The sequence below is a fragment of the Calypte anna genome, chromosome 4B (assembly GCF_003957555.1).
Source record: "Calypte anna isolate BGI_N300 chromosome 4B, bCalAnn1_v1.p, whole genome shotgun sequence".
NCBI lineage: Eukaryota > Metazoa > Chordata > Aves > Apodiformes > Trochilidae > Calypte > Calypte anna.
The window spans coordinates 15,775,791-15,794,449 of record NC_044249.1 but is presented as its reverse complement, the minus strand read 5'-3'; the positions used below and the strand labels follow the sequence as shown (position 1 = coordinate 15,794,449).

The window sequence follows — 18,659 nt, the reverse complement described above, 5'->3', positions numbered from 1 at the left end:
CTATGATAAAATGTGCTGTCTGCAGATGCACTGAGTTAGTTCACTTTCCTCCTAGTTCTCTAGACCCCTGAATGTGATAAGTTCTCTCTCATACAACTGCTACCCCGAAAGGGTAGCTGCTGCATGATGGCAGCAATGATTTCAAGACCTTTCTCTGTTGGTTCACAATTTTCACTTTAAAGTACCTGGTGCAATCAGAATTCTGTTGCATCCTTAACTGCTCTGAATTTTGAGAGGCACAGCCACATCAGTGAACAAACCTAATGGTTCCTCATTTACTTTGACAACCCATTAAAAACCTCTTCATGGGTTTACTCCATTTTCTTCATTGTTTTTTTTTTTCCTGTGTCAGTTCCACTCCTTGTTCTTTTTCTCACATCACACTGACTTCTGTCTCTTCCCAGAATTTAGTGGGTGGCAGAGTAAAACCAACTCATTACAAGCAATCTGATGTTGTTTTGCCTGCATTTCAGCCTTTTGAAATCATATCTGTAAAAGTATCCAAATATTTGCCTACATCTGCTTTTAAACATATTTTGAATGAAATAATAAATATGTAATGACAAGAGAAATATCAAAGAAAAGCAGATGAATTATCATTCCTGTTCAGTGGTCTGCTAACCTCTGCAAACTATTTCTTCTAGTAGGCAGTGAAGAAGGAAGCATTTAAATTAAATGCTTTGCATGAAAATAAATAGGTAAACTGTTTGAATCTACCTAGGCCAGAAAATTAAAATTCTAGATTTCTGAGAGATGAGCTTCTGGAACAGTCTCTCAATAGGAGTAATTTTCTATATGGAGATGATAATTTATAAAAGGGACTATGTGGTATGTGTTGCAGGAGAGGTCCCCTCTAGTCCTACATATATAATACCTGATTTTCCCTCTACTCTTTCAAATCTCTTTGAAAACTCTCCTTTTCTCAAGAATCAAAAGAAACAATCCAAGTAGACAAAACTCCATCCTTTATATCTCATATACATTATAGAGTGTGGTCATTTAGAAAGGTGACCACAATGTTTAAAGAAATATGTTTCTAACACTCAAATTTTTGTTTCTTTTCTAAGACTTAGACTGCAAGTTTTTGAGTAATGATTATTTCTGTTCCATCAAGAACCTAGTATATCTAGGGCATATAAATTTTTTAATTTAAAAATGTTCATTTGCAGCCAGTTATACACTGCAATGGAATCTGTAAAATGATATTTTCCCAACCTTTGCAACTTATCTCTCAAACCCCGGATTCAGCAATTATGGAATCTGTTGATTTTGCTCATTTTAGGATCTTTTGTAAGAGCTAAGTAAGTAATTTTAAAATATTATTGGTGACAGCAAAGTTAGAGATCGTAGAGGAACTCAAATTTTAACATATATTTTAATGTATATTGTATTTTCTTGATACTGGCCAGAATAAACACACTCATTGAAAGTGCTGTGAATAGGAGCAAAGACAAGACGTATGCCTGCTGTGAACAAAAGCTTATTTGTCCCTATCAAACTGAAGACATTTTTCAAGCTCATTCACCTATGAAATTATGAGCCCAGAAACATGTCAAAACCAAACAGACATTTGATGTATGGAACAGGGATTTTTGCAAATTGAAAGCTATCTGGAGAGACCTTTATTTTAAGCATGCGTTCTTAAAGTTAGAAACAAGCATCTCAGAGGACAGAAATGTCACTATGACCAGTTTGTTCTTCTGTTACTTGAGTGCCCTTTTGAACATGTGCACACTTTTATGCAGCTGCCTCAGAACCCTTTAAGTGGGAAATTGTAGCAGAATAAACTGAAATTTCATGGAATTTGTACTGTCAGACTTTAAAAGAAATCTAAGATATTGGGGTTTTAGGTAGCAATAATCTTAGTGGTCTTAGTATAACAAGAAATAGGTTAATTTATTCTGTTTATTTTCTTTGCATTTTTTTCTTAGAATGGTCCTTTGGGTGTTCTTACACTTGAAGTATTTGAGCTGAAATATACTGTACCTGGTAAAATATAGAAAAATTGTTTAAAAGTATGTTTTACGTGAACTAAATATCAATGGATAACAGCAAACTTTAGTTACATGCAGTATTTTCTGCAAAAGTAGATATTAGAAAAAAAATAACACCTTGTTGCTTGCCCCTTGTTTATCAAACTAAAAAGATTCTAAATAATCTGTTGTGTATAGATTATTAGGTGCACTATAGACTGAATTTCTGTATACTGAAAAGTACTGAAAGTTATTGTGGCTTATGAAATCCTAAGCAGGAGTAGAGAAAGCTCCAGCAATAAGATTGCCTTGTGGCAATTCTCAGCATTCACTCATTAGAGTCTAAGAAGCAAACAGGCATCTTAATATTGTAAAACAATACAAAAGACACTTCTATAAGGGAAAAACTGCTGGGAAGGCTTATGTTCTGCACTATGAGCTAATAGAAATAATGCTCTTAGTTTATGTTCTTAGTTTATAATTCTTAATAGTTTTTAAGATTTCATATCCATTCTGCAAATAAGAAGACTGAGACACATATGTTCTGTTGCTTTCCAGAAAAAGTAGATCACAAGCATGACTGGAATCAGAATGCAAACACTCTGAATAGCAGGCCAGTGCTCCTTGGATCACACTAAATGCAGCACTGAGCTGTAGTCCATTAAAGCCATCAAACACTACTTCTTAGTTTTAAGTCCACATCTTTCCCTTTATTGAGCTTTGTGGCTGTAGGACTGAAATTTCTCCCTGGATCATTAGGCTGCAGGCTGGAATCTGCAAGTCAGCAGATTCTGTAATTTAAAGTTTCTGAATGGTCAAAAGCTCATCAGACATGTAAAGAAAAACTGTCAGCTAAAGAATATTGGCAAATAATAGTAAGAAAAATAAGGACCTAGACAAGAAAAAGGGAGAAAGGAGTTTGGGTAAAGGAGTGAAAACCATATTTAGACTTTCAAAGCACTGAAGTGGATTAGGAGCACACATCCTACTGATACTCCTGTGTTGGTTTAAAACCCACATACCTAATTTGTTACCTCAGCTATCAGCTCCCAGAATAATTGGAAAAGACTCGGAGAAAAGAGTCTTCCTATTTAGTTTCATCTGAAAGGAATCTGGGTCAACTGCTCTCAGACTGCTCTGTGATGTGAACCAAAACTGTTCACACCATGGACTGGGGACAATAGGGAGATCTGCTTCATCCATCATACTCCTGACTGGAAGTTACATCCTGGTGCAGATGCACCCGTTCTCTGCCTATTCAGATCAAAAATCCTTGTTAATGACACTGAAGGAAGAGCCAGCTTCATTCCCTTTTGAGACAACTTGGATTCATTATTTTGCCAGTTATGGAACTATTTGCAAAACACACAGTCTCAGGATTGTGTCCAAACAGCTTTTGAGTGTCTCCAAGGACAGAGACTCCATAACTTCTGTGGGCAATCTCTGCCAGGGCTCAATCACACTATCAGAGGAAAGAGTTTTCTGATGTTCAGGGGAACTTCCTGTGCTTCAGTTTGTGCTTTTTGCCCTTGGTCCTGTCACTGGGCATCGCTGAAGAGAACCTGGTTCCACCCTCTATGCCCCCTCACTTCAGATGTTCATATACATTTATAAGATCCCCTGAACCTTCTCTTCTCCAGGCTGAGCAGTCCCAGCTCTCACACCCTTTCCTCACAGGGAAAATGCTCCAGTCCCTTCATCATCTCTGTGGCCCTTTGCTTGACTCTCTCCAGTATGTCCACAGCTCTCTTGTACTGGGGAGCCCAGACCTGGATGCACTACTCCAGGGGTAGCTTTACAAGGGATGAATTAAGGGGAAGGACATAAACAAATGAAGAAATGAAGGAAATTCATGTCCTAGGTTAGTCTTTACTGTTAAGGAAAAGATCTTTTATTCTTTTTTTCTGAGGCAAGTGAGTATATCTGAAAGTTACTGCAATGGAGAGGTTTGGGGTTTTTTTCCCTTGCCTCCCCAGAAAAAGTAGAGACAAACCTAGAAATCAGTCTTCAGTCAGCAGAACGAACAAAACTCCCATCTGGAACACTCAAACTTGTCAGCCTATGTTAAGCTCAATAGAAATTCCAAGGTGTCTCAGACCTCAGGACTGCCCTGGTCCATTTCCTAAGGGTCACTTCAACAACTTTAATTACATGGTGACAGCTCTGAAGCAGAACAAGGAATTTACAGGTGTGTTTGTTCTGCACACTGCAGCAAGACATGGAGATGTTACACTGTGGTGTGTTGTATTTGACCTGGACTCTTTTCCTGTTTTTTGAAAAAAGCCTCTAGTCATCATGTTTATATAGTAGGGTAATTTTTACCACAATTCAGACAAAGCTAGAGGTTTGTTACATTATACTGGAAAATAATTGATTTTGCTGAATTTACTACATATTCATACTAGTAATGGAGATCAGAATTTGACATGTTGAAGACATAATCTATGATTTTCTATATGTATGAGCAACCATAAATCATTTTTATCTATTGGTTATAATATTAGCTTTGTATTTAGTGTAAAATGATGCAAAATAAGCTAATAAAAATCCTTCTATGCTGTCTTACAAATCTCATTCAATATACTATGCTTTCTAACTGAAATTATGTCACTTTCAGACACGGACCTTTTCTCAGTAGATACTATAATCTCTGATAAATTGTGTGGTGGATTTAAAAATTTAAAATAGATTTGAACTCCTGTATTTAGAGGCCAAATGTTAATATATTAACCTAATTTGCTACAATGTCCCTAATATACTGAACTTAAATATTTCCCAGGTTCTTTGTTTTGATTAAAGGTTTAATGTTCTCATTAAGAGTGAATACTCACAAGAGGGATCACTGATGAAATAAGACTAATAAGGCAAATTGTACTGTTTAAATGAATACAACTCAGGAAGGTGAAATCATTTTTTTCTTAGATGCTTAGGTTATAACAGAATATATTTCTTGCATTGGTTAATTTACAATATTTGTGACATTAAGCTAATTCTTTTAGCCAGAGGTATTGCTGAGCTTCCAACTACACCAAAGTTTGTGAATAAAGGCTTGGTGCCTACAGGAATAAATACACTACTGGAGAAGAGACCAAAGAGCCTCCCATGTGCCCTCATTTGCTGGCTAAATTTGTATCAGATGTTCAGAAAATCCTTGGCTTAGAAAATGATGTCCTCAAAGTAAGCCATATGAGACAATGAAGATGAAGGAAGGAACGTTTACTAACCCCTAACCTTGAAAGTTCCATCATAAAGTTCTCTCAATATAAAAAAAGCAGGAAACTAACTTAGAAATCACAGTACATTACATTCTTACATTTAGAATTACATAGTTCTTTATGTAACAGGCCCCAACCATAAGTATTATGGGAGCTACTTTACAAGACAAAGCAGGTTTATATCCTTCTGAAATCTTGGAGAAAGTATTGTTATTTAGCTTTACAAGATTTACATATTAGATGAGGGAATCTTGATAAGAAAGCCAAATAAAAATAAACATGCTGATGAACTACAAATGAGGAGTATACCTTATTTATACCTGCATTTTACCTATGTAATAGTCAGTGGTGGAAAACATCCAGAAAAATCTGCTTAGTATACATTTTCTTCATCATGAGAATCCATGTGGTGCTTCTTGTTACATTAATTCTGAGAAATAACAGTTTATAAGGATTAAAAAGGGGGTGGGAGAGAAAGAGAGATTTTATTTACCTGAAAATTCCTGGATTTGAGAATCTTCTACTTCAAACAACAATTCATCATGAATCTGAGCAATTAACCTGAAAAATATCAGACATGCAAGAAATTTTTAACAATGCTTCTCATCTTTCTATCTATCTATCTATCTATCTATCTATCTATCAACTAATTGGTACATGCAGAATGGGTATGGTTAAGGGAAAATAAAAATCCAAAGAAAATTAAAACTTCATTAATGGAGTTAAAAGGATTGCCACTCCACATTTTCTGAAAACATAAAGGCTATGGTCTTAAATATGAACTGCACTTGTAAGCTTATAAACATCATTCAGGGACCTGATGATGTGACAAGGTATTACTTAAAACCAATGCAACTTACAGAAAATTGCACTAAATTATAGAGACAGGGTATGTTTATTTAATGTGGCTTCTTTTTTCTCAGTTTGGGTTGGAAGAAATGTGGTTATAAATGGGTGGTTTAACTAATACAAGTCAGCTAAATAGTAAAGAGTGCTTGGCTTACTCCAGTATTAACTCCTAGCACAGGCTGGCCACTGACTTGATATTCCAGGAGATAACCTGGAACGTAATTGCAAAGTGGGTGTGTTCATGCTGACAAGAGGATAGAAGAATGAAAATGCTGGCACAGATAGAGATCCTGATCTGTTGCCTCTGGTCTCAGGACAGTTCCCTTCACCCAAACAGAGCACACAGCTGAGAGCAGTGACATCTTCAAATTCATGCAAGTACCTGTACCTGAGCTCTTCAGTTAGAGATGTTTCATAAAAAATTTATACTGCTGCTTTGTTTTTCTCTTTGTTTGTATTAGTTCTATACTGATAGGTCTCCTGCATACAGGCTGTGGCTTAATTGTTCACTAGTTACAGGAATAGAACCCTAAATTGTCAGTTTGGGTGCTAAAGTACTTTCACATTGGAAATAATAAATGTATTTGATTGAATAAAGTCCAAGGCAGAATAGTTACCATCTAGCAGATAGGATCCCTGAGTGTAGCTCTCACTTAGGAAGGAAAAATACTGCACATCTGATGAGACTGTATTCCTACTAGTTTTATTTTATTACTCCTTTAATTATTGTAGCTGGAAGTCTAAGTGATGAAACAGTATCATGTATTTCCAAATTGCTCTGCAATTTGCATGTAACATTTAAATTGATGCCCACTGTAGACTTATAACCAAGCAGTTATTCAAGTAAATAGCTACAAATGGCTGAAAGATCACTATGGTTACTACTTATAACTTCTCACAGCTTTATGGAAAATATCCTAAGATAGTTTCACACTGCCTTAAATTACAATGTGACATTGACTAACAGTGTGGTGAGCTCTAATAATAGATCTTAAATTATTAGTCACTTACAACACAGTCAGAAGCAGAGCGAAACAGATTAACATATTTCTAATAGGAAATTGGGACACAGGATACAAAAAGAAACAGATGAAAAGATCAGGATCATCAGTAGCAAAAGAATACAATTACATGAAAAGCTACAGTTTCCAATGCAAGTAAATTAATTAAAGCAAGAGACTCTTCATAATCATTCCAATGATGTAAAAAGATATGTTAGGAAGAACTGTGAACATAAAAAACTCTGAATATAGTGTGAAGCAATGGAATAACTGAAAAATAATTGCAATAAAAATGTGATAATCTGGTTTTTATTTGTAAGAGATTAGTGTCTCATGACTTCAATCAGGCTTAAGAGCTCCACAAATTTTGAGTATCTAGTAAGGAAAAAACTTTTCTTAGAAGAACTTACAACACTAATTGAAGTTTTTACCTTATATTTATCAGGACTTAGGTATGGAGGAAAACTAATTTTGTTTTCAAAACCCCTCAGTGTGGGATCAACTGCTCACCTCACCTCTCCTCTAAAAGTAGAGTTCAGTAGAAGCAGGGTTTGACAAAAGATCAGGGCTACCTTATGCGAGTCAGAAAAACTGTGGAAGCAATGTAAAGGGAACTCAACATTTCTCTCTGAGCAGCACAACAGACTTTACACAACTCCAGATGTTCCTGTTCATCCACTGAAAGCACTGCTTTAGCTTGGTTCTCCATCTGAGCTCAAGGATCCTGTTTCTCAGTGCTTATAATACTGACCCGTTGCATTGCCAGTCAGTTGAGGAACTGCACAAGTGTAAAATTACCTCTAACCCATCTTAAACATCAAATAATTCATTTGAAGTTCAGGAGAATATTCTGTCTGCTAAAACACAGGAGTAGAAGTTAGTGTTGCAGGTTCTCTTTCTAGCTCTGTTACTCTCCTGCTAAGCAATTCACTTTCAGTCAGAAAAATTAGAACATGTGGATAATACCTAGCTCAGAAATGTGAGAAATGTGAAATAAGTATTTCTAAAGCACATCTATTTTCATGTGGAAGATATTAGAAAGGTTTTAATTTATGCTAAACATGATTTCCCAGCTTGATGCTGAGAACTGGAACAGTACATGCTATTTCATTCTTAGTTTTAACTAAACAAGTTAGATTCCTTTTTATGATTTGTTATATCTTTCTTATCCATCTCACACCCACTTCTTAGGTTCTACTCCTTCAGGTGTATAACGTAAAACCACCGGCATTTTTTCAGGTTTTTCAGGGAACACATACTGTTCCACAGAAGGAAGCATTCAATTTGACATACATATGAAAGAAAAATCAAAGCAATTCAGATGTTCCAAATTCATGGCTTTCACCATTGTAGTGCATGCATACACATGGACATCTTGAGTGGAAGAAGTTTTAAAAACCCCGTATTTTTTCTTCATATATTAATTAAAGCATCTTCACTTTAAAGGAATCTTGAAATAGCAAGTTCCTCTCATTACCTCTTGCTAAATTAGAAGATTGCAAATCAGTCAGAGAACAGTGCTTCTGTTGTTCTACAGATTAAAAAATGATTTTAATTTACAAGTTAAGATTTTATTAACTGTTTTCTTGATTGCCTGCAGATTAGGCATAATTTTTGATGAGTACACAAGACTTGTTATATTGAGAAACATGACACGTGTCTGACTGTGGTGTGGAATGGAAATAAGGCTATAACCTGCACCTCCCAAAGCAGAAATATTCCTGTGATAACTTTTGACATCAATTCAGTGTGCCCAGGACACAACATCCTTCTTAAGCTATTATGATAGACTATTGAACTTTAAAAGAAAAATGTTTTTTATGTTCTTCAAGGCTATATTCATCAGTCTTACAGTTTCCTATGAAACACAGAGTAAGTTTCTCAAGCCTTCAGTGGATCCACCCAGTTATCATTACTGTGTCGTAATTATAGTATTGACCTGATATATGTCCAAAGAGACTATACTATCTTTGAGAGTTTTTTACATAATGTTCTGTTTATGGGGCTATACAGTATTTGCCTCCTTAGAGTACATTTTTTTCCCAGTACCAGGTCAATTTGTCTAATTTGAGACCAAATGAGGATTTTGTTTGTTCCTGTAAAGCACAATACTCCAGCTCTGAACCTCTCTGTTCTTAAGTACAGAACTGCAAGTTTTTTCATGACTACTTCAAATGCGTTGCCTAGGAATAAATACAGCAGTGAACTGACTTCCACAAAACAGTTATTATCTTATTGGTAAGCAACTGTATTTCTTTACCACTAAAGGAAACAACATGTTGCCTACTGCAAATGCAAGTGCTATGGCACAAGGTGCTGCAGTCTACTGTAGGAATATCCTGTAGAAGAGGCCAGTGTAGGATAGGGAAAAAAATACTGTCCTAGCAGTCTTTCTCAGAAGCTGTTTTTTGACAGCCATAAGTGGTGTTTCAGGCCATTAGTATGTGCCAAGAGATGCTCATTAAATCCATACTCCTTTAATCAACAGACTTAATGTTGGCTCTGACTTGGATGTCTTGAATTGACATCTGGAAAACCCCAGCTCTATGCACTGACTTTGGGGTACCACCTCCTAAACCAGCTACACTCATTGGATATGTGATGTTAGTCAGAGAACAACCCTCTGTGCATTTTTATATCAACAGAGAAGTTTTTACTGCTGATAGTTTTCTAGACTGGAATGCATGAAGATAACACAAGATACAAACCACTAATGAATTCCTACAGACTAACTGCAGGTGAATTTACTCCACTGCTTGGTAGCAGGCTGTCTGATCCACCACATACCCCCTCCAAATCCCTCAAAACTCATCTCAGTCCCAACTGCATCCTCTACTTCCCTCAGCCCAGCCCTGGACACTGCCATGGGGCTCTAAGTAAGTACAGGCAGCAGGAAGGGAGAGAATGGGACAGGCACACCAGAGGTGTGAGGTGCTGAGCATGGTGCTTAAGCTGTATCTGAAAGGAGCTCACATACTACGCACAGTTGGTTGGTTTTAACAGTGTTTTATCAGCAAATAACCAAAAATAACATTTAAAATTGAACAAGGGGGAAAACATTAAATTGGAGGGTCCAACTATCATGCATAGTAAGGAATTCTCACCTACTGTAGGTGACCCTGCTCTGGCAAGGGGGTTGGACTAGATGATTTTTCAAGGTCTCTTCCAACCCCAACTTTCTATGACTCTATGAATTAAGGGCAACTTATTCTGACTGAAAACCAGGCTGAGAAGCTCAGATTAAAATGGTTTAAAATGCCTTCTGTTGGTTAGGTCTGCATCCTCAGGGAAAAAGATGGTATTGCACCATCAGGTTGTCTGATTCTGAGCTAGAGTACTCAAGTATAAAATTTCCATGAAAAATCACAAATTTTAGTTCTCATTTGAAGACATGCTGAGAATTAAAATAATAACTGAACAATAGTTTTCCTAAAGCCAAAAAATTTGCTTTGGAGTAGGAGCAAGAAAGATGTGTTACTTGAAACCCATTATTGGTTATTTGAGTAAAAAATTCTAGATAAACTTTTAAAAACCCAAGTCCTATAATGCTTTACTTAAGAGCAAAGAATGATGTTGATATTTTTTCCATAGGTTTCTAAAATTTTATAAACATTAAAAAAAAGTTACTAAAAGTACACTACTTTAGAAAAGGTAATAATAGTCACTTGATAGCACAATAAATATTTAGAAATACTTTTTAAAAATCAGCCATTTTCTAGACACATGGGGCTATCTTCATACTTAAAAAGCACTGTGACCCTGATCACTGAAATTGATAATATTTTCTGATAAAACACTAGATTTTATATCCCAAATATTAATATCCTTGTCTGTCATCCTATATTATCTCCTTTTTTGATTAATAAAATAATCATCCAACTAGTAACATCACATGTTTCATTTTGAATTTGAAACATCTAAATGCATAATGGAAGACTTCAAAATTGTAGAGAGAAGAGTTCATGGTTAAAAGCTTTGTATATAGTGATAAATTCCAAAAAGGGCATAAAGGCTGTTATGTGGTTAGAAAAATATTATGAAAAGAATACGATATTTTGAAATTAGATGAACAAGGGAATATGAAAAATAGTATATATAGTAAAAAATGGAATGATATCTTATGTTTTGCAACTGAAAAACAAGACCTTAATGACTTTGAAATTTCAGACATTCATACAAAATATTGGTTTACAAGGCATGTAATGAAATACTACCAGGAAAAGCCAGAATAGATGCTCATGGAACAAACACTTGCAAGGATTTCAAGAACATTTAGAAATTGCAAAATACATTATTTGGGGAGAAGAATTTTAAATCCTGTCTTTCAGAACTTAGCCTTGTTGCCACAATCACAACATGAAAATCTGCAGGCAGCCAGGCTACCCTGTTACACTTCTTACACCTTCTTCCTGAAGCATCTGCTACTGGCCACTTTCAGTGATAATGGACCAGATGGGTGTTGAATCTAAATTTTCTTAGAAACCCTGATCCTCCCTACACTAAAATTGCAACAATTTTCTTCTGGTACTGTTAATACTACCTGTTATTTAATTGCATCACAGGTTCCCCACAAAAGTGCAGAGATTTCCAGCAGGAAAGAATGCCTATTAAATTGTCATGTAACTAAGGAACAAGGTTAAGAAAATGTTGTAACATTTGGTAGATTTTTCAAGGTTCTTTTATATGGCTTTCTGTAATATGATACTATAAAAACTACATCTTAATATATATCATGCCTATATAGATGTTACCTGCATTAAAATTAATCTACCTCTTCTAGTGTATTCATTAAAAAAAAGAAAGAAGATATTTTGACAAAGTGCAGCTAACTTTTGAAATTTGTTTTCAGGAGCTACACCATGAAGAGCAGGAAGCTGAGCATATGGTTAATTAGAGAGAATAGAATTTTCACATGTACTCAGGGTTTTAAAACATACCAATCTAAAAGGTGACCTACAAAAGATTTTAGAAATGATAATTATTTCTTTATGTTGAATTACCCACATAAAGCAGCATTGAAAAACCTACAACATGATGAATGTCCTTTTTTGCTGTGATATTTAAGTATATTAACTATATTTAGGTCTATTATTTTCTGTAAAAAATAAATCATTCTGACATGATCTGGCTTACTATGCATGAAGTGTTCAGGTAACAGCTCACCATCTTGTAGATCAATGCAAAATGCTGTATCTTCTATATTCTAGAAATATTCTAGTTCTCCAGTATTAGGCTAGGGATGAAAGTTGACAATCTTACTAGAGTTAATCCTCTAGAATAGATCTGCAACCATGTACTGAGAATTGTGGAAGACTACCAGAATAATAAGCATTTACTTTAGTTTCTGAAGAAATAAAGAGCCATAAGATTTATGCCCAGAATTTAAGAAACTCATCACACTTAGCAGCAGCACTAAGGAGTTTACTGAATGCATTTAGTTGAGGCTACTCTGTAATCAAGTTGGTTTGATTAGTATGTTGTTTTGTATGAACCTGAGAAATTATAAGAAAACAATAAATTACAAACAAATGAATCACTTGTGAATTATGACATTTTGTATCTGAAAAAAACCCCAGGTCCCATAACACAATGCTTGCTCCTGGGAAGATGGGGGCCATTTCTTACTAATTTAGCTTTCTGTACAAGGGAGCTGCATTAACAGTTCATCAACTGAGAAAATCATTAGCTTGATTAAAGTGTTGGTTTCTTGACAAAGACATCCACAACCCTCAACATCCACTGCTACTGAAAAGCAGCTGAGACCAAGAAAATAATATTTTCCTCTGTGCCTTTTCCTCTTATTTGCAGGTGGCTCCTCCTTTTCAGTTCATTCACTTATATCTGTCCTGCTGCTGAACTGTCTCTTTAACTAGGCTGCTGACATGCTGAGGAGTAAAGCTCTGTGTTTGTGGCACAGGTCCAGTTCTGAAGGAACAATAAATTGGTGAGAAAGTAGAATTGCTGGATTCACACCAAATTACTCAATAGTTCTGTAGACCTGTTAAATGCTGTTGAGATATCATCATCATTAATGACTTCCTGAGAAATTTTTGTAGTGCCAGGTGGACTTTGGGTAACAGCAGTGCATCTTCAGCTTCCAAACAGAGAATTTTTACAAGAATTAGTATAGGCAGCAATTCTTCCACAATTTCTTCTTTCTTACCAAGCCTCCATATCAGCCAATGCAAGGATGTTTTTAACATTGAAAATAAATACAATTTCCATCTGAGTTCACTGAGTACCTTTCTGCTCTCAGCAGTTCCATGAATCTTTCTTTTAGCTACTACTGCATGCCTTGAGCTCACTTCAGAAGTTCCTTTGCTATGATTTCCCCTGCAGGAAAAACTGTGTGGAGGTTCTGTGATGTGCTGGCACATGAATAATTTGTGTCATCAGAACATTTTCAGTAAGTGTCTTGGCCATCAGCAACAGAACAGCATCTCAAAAAAGATCTAGCTAGTATGGAAGAAGTCTGAAGAAATAATTTTTATCACTTGTCATTGCCACACAAAATTCAGAACTGTTAATGCTGATGCCAGTAGCTAACCCATACTAGTGTTAGTTCCTTACCATATGTATTGCATTAGTCTGCTAGTTGACAGAACAGCCATTGATCAGTCACTGTTTCCTCAAGAGGGCCTTTCTGCTGGAGCTTCATGAAAATGTAGCTTAATTACCTTCCTTTCCTTGACTTCCAAATGCAGTATCATATGTGCAAACAATAACTGAATATCTGCTGACTACCAGCCATAGGAAAGCTTCATCCTGTTGTGTCAGGGCTTGCTCACAGCTTAACAGCTTACAGCATATGCAAAATGAATGCAGTGAATCAGTGAAGAAGACTGCAAACACACCTGAAACTAACAATGAGAACTGGGAGACCTTATCTTGAGTTTACTCTATTATTTTTATATTATTTCAAAGACAGGAAAGACAAAATGTTGCATGTTAGCCACTACCTGCCTATGCCTTACAGGTGATGCTGTCTCCAAGTGTAAATGAGGAGTTCATAATCACTTCTAAAGCATACATGGAAGATATTTCTCTTTGATTCAAAGATATTTCTCTTTGTTCCAAGTGATAATCCCTGTTTCCAGAATTAGAAAGTTTAAGAGGGGAAAAAATGCTTACAAGGAGATGAAGATAGAAGAAAATATAGTAGTGTACTATCTTGGCAATGAATATGGTCTGATGTGATGACAATAGAGACTACAGTGATGCTTTCAAATGCCTGAGCCACCTTCTAGCCAGGTGAGTGTTCACAGGATTTATAAAGACCTTGATTGTGCTTTTCTGACAAACCTGGCTTGTAACTACCTATTAAATATTACAGCAAGAAGCCACTAGTATCTATTAAAAGACTCTCCTTTAGCAAAGCCATCCAGTTGTTTATGGATGGCAGGTGTTCAAAATACCAGTTTAAAGCAGAAAGAACTAAAACCAGTACAGAGAATCTGCCCCAAAATACACAGTGCAAATGTTATAGAACATCATCCAAAATTTAATACAGAAATGTATCATTGTCTGGCATCATGCAGCATCTCCACTAAAGAACCATTTTCCATTTCAGATTTACACTAGAGGGCAACTTATTTAATTTTTTTTTTTTAATTTTTTTTATTTAATAGTTCAATAAATTTTGCTCAAAAATTTGCAAGAATACTTAAAATTATAACTTAATACCAATAATACTTAAAAGTTTTATTTTTGGTAGGGAAGTGAACTCTACTTTTGAATTCAACACTTAATCTATATTTGTCATTAGAAATTACATTTTAAAATGTTCCTCAAGTAAGACAACACTGCTGTGTGCAAATGATACACACATTTAGAAACACACAGAATATTTATACTGTTAAATATTAAATATAATTGCAAAGTATGTTCACCTTGCACTGAACACACCACTGAATCTTCAATACAGGATTGTTACAGATAAGTTTTTGTGATTTCTCATTCTGGATGAAAACAGGAACACTGATGCTCTGCACTACCTGCTATCTCTGCTTTTATCTGAACTTCTGCAAAAATTTGTGTTCTGCTTGATTGTTTATGACAGCATTATAAAAGATAAGAATCCATTTGCTTAGGTTTTCCTCTGCTTTTTTGCCTTCAAAATATCTTTCTACTGCAGCAAATAATAATGCTCACCAACTCCCTGCCCCATCCCTTCCATCCTTCACTAGAAAAAGAATGAGACTTCATTATTTTTGCTAATGGCATAAAAATATTGAGGAAATTCTGTGATCTCCTACCCAACCATGAGCAGTCAAAACAGAAGAAAATCACGAGGACCTAGCTTTTCTTCAGCAAAAGAAAGCCATCTATACAAGAATAAAAAATGTTCATTTATTTTGCTTGAGCACTGGTTTCCTGATTCCTGTTTTTCCCACCCCATTGAATGTTCAATTCCCATTGTACAATACATGCAAAATACAGGAAGGATATGATCAGTGGGCTTGATTTCAAAGATGCAGAAATACCACTGAACTTGATCTGATTGAGTTGAAATGGCCCCAGAGCACTTTATCACCAGGGGATGGGGTTTTACAGATCCAACCATTTAACCCCAAAGATGTATTAAAGTATCCCACAAGTCCTTGCTTGTTAAAAGATTCAGAGGCATACATAGTATTTCTACAGCTGCTTAAAATGTCAGAAACACATTCATTCCAAATAACTTTGTCTTCATATCAAAGAGTTTTATAATCATTCACTACTAACCTGGCTGTTAAAGTTGGAGAATCAACAACAGAAGTAAAAATCTCCACCATAGCCATTTTACAAAGATCAGCTGCAGATCCTATGAAAGAAAGTGATCTGTTTTTAATTTAAAGCATGTAAAAGGAAAATGTCTTGGATGGAAACTGTTATATGAACAAGACAATAAAATCTTTTAAGACAACACATCTAGCACTGAATTCTAGATAATCTCTCTATAGATAGTTTGTACCTATACCTATATTTAAACACCACATTATTGTGCACTACTGAGCACTATTGTGAATCAGCACATTGTATGTTATGATACTGTTTACTGGCAATTTTCAAGGTAGAAAAAAGACAGAATTTAAACTTCTATTTTATAGTAAAACTCATGCCTCAGGAGCCTGCTAGAACATTTCTTCTTTTGAGATTATCAGAGCTGCTGTCTACTAAAGCCAAGCACAGCTAAAGAGAGGTGGGTCAGAAGGAAAGTAGACAGGTGGTTTTTTACCTTGAACAACAAAATTGACAGCCTGCCTCTCAGCTTGAGTGCGTAGTTTGTAATCCTGTGCACTGATATTAGCCAGTGGTCTCTTACGTCCCATAATGGAAACCACATAACCTTGTAGGATTTAAATAGAAATCAGTATTCTTAGAGTGATTTAAATTAAATTTTAAATGTAATTTTTGAAGATAATACAGATTTTTGTAACTATGTGCGGAGTCTATTTAATACTTTGCCCTCTGAATATAGTCAGAGCTTCTCTTATTTAAAACTTAATTGCTTACTGTGTTTTTGACCTAAGTATTATTTGATTCAGAGAATTGGTACATGTTATACAAAGAAAACTTCCATTCATTAAAGCTATATTTTCATTAGGAATGTCTACTGATATACCATCAAACTCTCTCTGTGGAAGATGAAATTACAAGTATCTAGCAGAATTAGCTAGCTATTAGCAGCCATAACTAAAGGTCTCCATGCAGTGAATAGTTTACTTGGGAACAGCAATGAAAAACCAGTTTGTAGAGTAATGAAATCATTGGCGAATATTTCCCAACGCTATCAAGTAGTATTGGGGGGAAAAAAAAATCCAAGTTCTAATTTTTTTCTTGTGGTATTTTTGTGTCTCTTTCACAGCCAAACTTCCTTTAAATTCTTTAATTAAAAAACATACTAACACAGTTAAAGCTTTATGTTGGCTAATGACTTATTTTGATAAAACAATGATTCTGGAGGACAAATGAGAGGAATCGAGAAGGGAAGAGATGTGAGGAACCTCTCATCAAAATAACACACAAAACCATAACTCAGTTTATTTTCAAAATGAAACTTCCTTTCCTATTTTAAGAACAATGAAAATATATCTTTACAAGATGTTTCATTATATTTCTGATCACCTTGACTATCCATGAGTTGCCATTAGCTACCATGGAAGTTCAGACTGCCACAAGTTTCCAGCCCCCTGTATATCTTATTTATTAAACAATATATTCACAAGGCTTTTTTGTGTTGGAATACATTATATGTCAAAACATGACATTAAACAGGGTTGACTCTGAGATAAGACATCTTATTCTGTTCCCATCTCTCTAAAGAAAAGCTTACAGATTTAACCAGATGCTCTTAGGGTGAAACAGGAAAAAAATGATTCACCAATAAATTATATTCCATCTTTTTTTTATTATCATATAATTATAAGAATTTTGGTCAAGCTGAATCTTTGTCTTCACCACTGTCACACAGTGCTGATCACTTCACAAAAATATACTTACAGACTTTGGATTACCTTTATTTCGGCACTGGTCAATGGTTTTCTTTGTAAATTCATGCACTTTCTTGTATTTTTGCATAAAACTCTCTATAAATTGACTGGCTTGAAGAGGAGTAATACCCAGGCAGTCAGCAAGGCGTTCTTTACCTGATGGGGAAGAAATTATCTTTATTATGCAATGAATCAGAATAGAAATCCACTACATACAACAGTACTCTTATACTCACTACAGTCAGTGGAATTTGTTACATTTGCCTCTACCAAAGAGGCCAGATCTGACAATAGTTCTGTTTCAACAAAGGAAATGTTTAACTTTCAGCTTGAAAGTTTAACTCAAGTTACTGTACAAAGAATACACTTAAGAAGTATGCAACTAAGAAATTCCTGGTTATACTTTATATCTGTAAGGTGGTAGAAATATCTTTTGTTCACAGAATAACTTTGTTGTTCTAAGTATCATTTTACTAGTGAAGTGTTGAAATCATTTAAAAAAACTTTGGAAAGCAGATAAAGAACTCAAAACCAATTTCAAGTAAATTTAAATGTGAATATTATCTAAAAAGGATGGATGAGTTTAGCTGAAAGTTTTAAATGCTGAAGCAATAACACCAAGTAGGCTGATTTTCTAAAAGCAGTTAAAAGTCTGACTACCATGAATTTCAAACAGTCTTAGGCTTCCAATAGCTGTAAAAATCTGGGTCTAAATTGTAAGATAAGAGAGTTGGAAAAAGAAAAACAGAAGTGAAAAGTGTTTCAATGGAGAGAAAGGAATAATAGGTATTTGATAGGGTGCAAAAGCACAATTTATATTATGTTAGATTTTAAAGCACTTTTAAGACAAGTAGGAAAACTATGAAGACATTTTTCCGGAGTGTGAAAAAAGGAAGAGTGAGTGAGTGTTTAAACACATTTATAAACCAAAATGTTCCAATAAAAATAAAACATGCATCAACACTAGTCATATGAGGTTTGAAAGACAGATATATTTGTCAGCTGCAGAGCAATGTAAAATCAGCAGAGTATCTGCAAATAACAAGCAGAGAGGCGATGTCTCAAGGCACCAAAAGCACAGGATAGTTATTGTCACAGTAATACTGTCAAGAAAAATTATCTAGCATTTTCAAAAGAGAGATTTCAGCC

The 18,659-nt window shown here is 35.2% G+C and overlaps 1 protein-coding gene across 1 annotated transcript in view; it reads right to left on the bottom strand.

Moving 5' to 3' along the window:
* The window catches only part of POLN (DNA polymerase nu), a 76,882-nt gene that overhangs the window by 4,441 nt on the left and 53,782 nt on the right, over positions 1-18,659 (bottom strand). Inside the window, exons 19-22 of the mRNA XM_030450688.1 lie at positions 17,535-17,666; positions 16,256-16,366; positions 15,763-15,841; positions 5,682-5,749 (exon numbers count right to left, since the gene is read on the bottom strand). Coding sequence (XP_030306548.1) covers positions 5,682-5,749; positions 15,763-15,841; positions 16,256-16,366; positions 17,535-17,666 — 390 coding nt within the window. The remainder of the gene's footprint in view (positions 1-5,681; positions 5,750-15,762; positions 15,842-16,255; positions 16,367-17,534; positions 17,667-18,659) is intronic.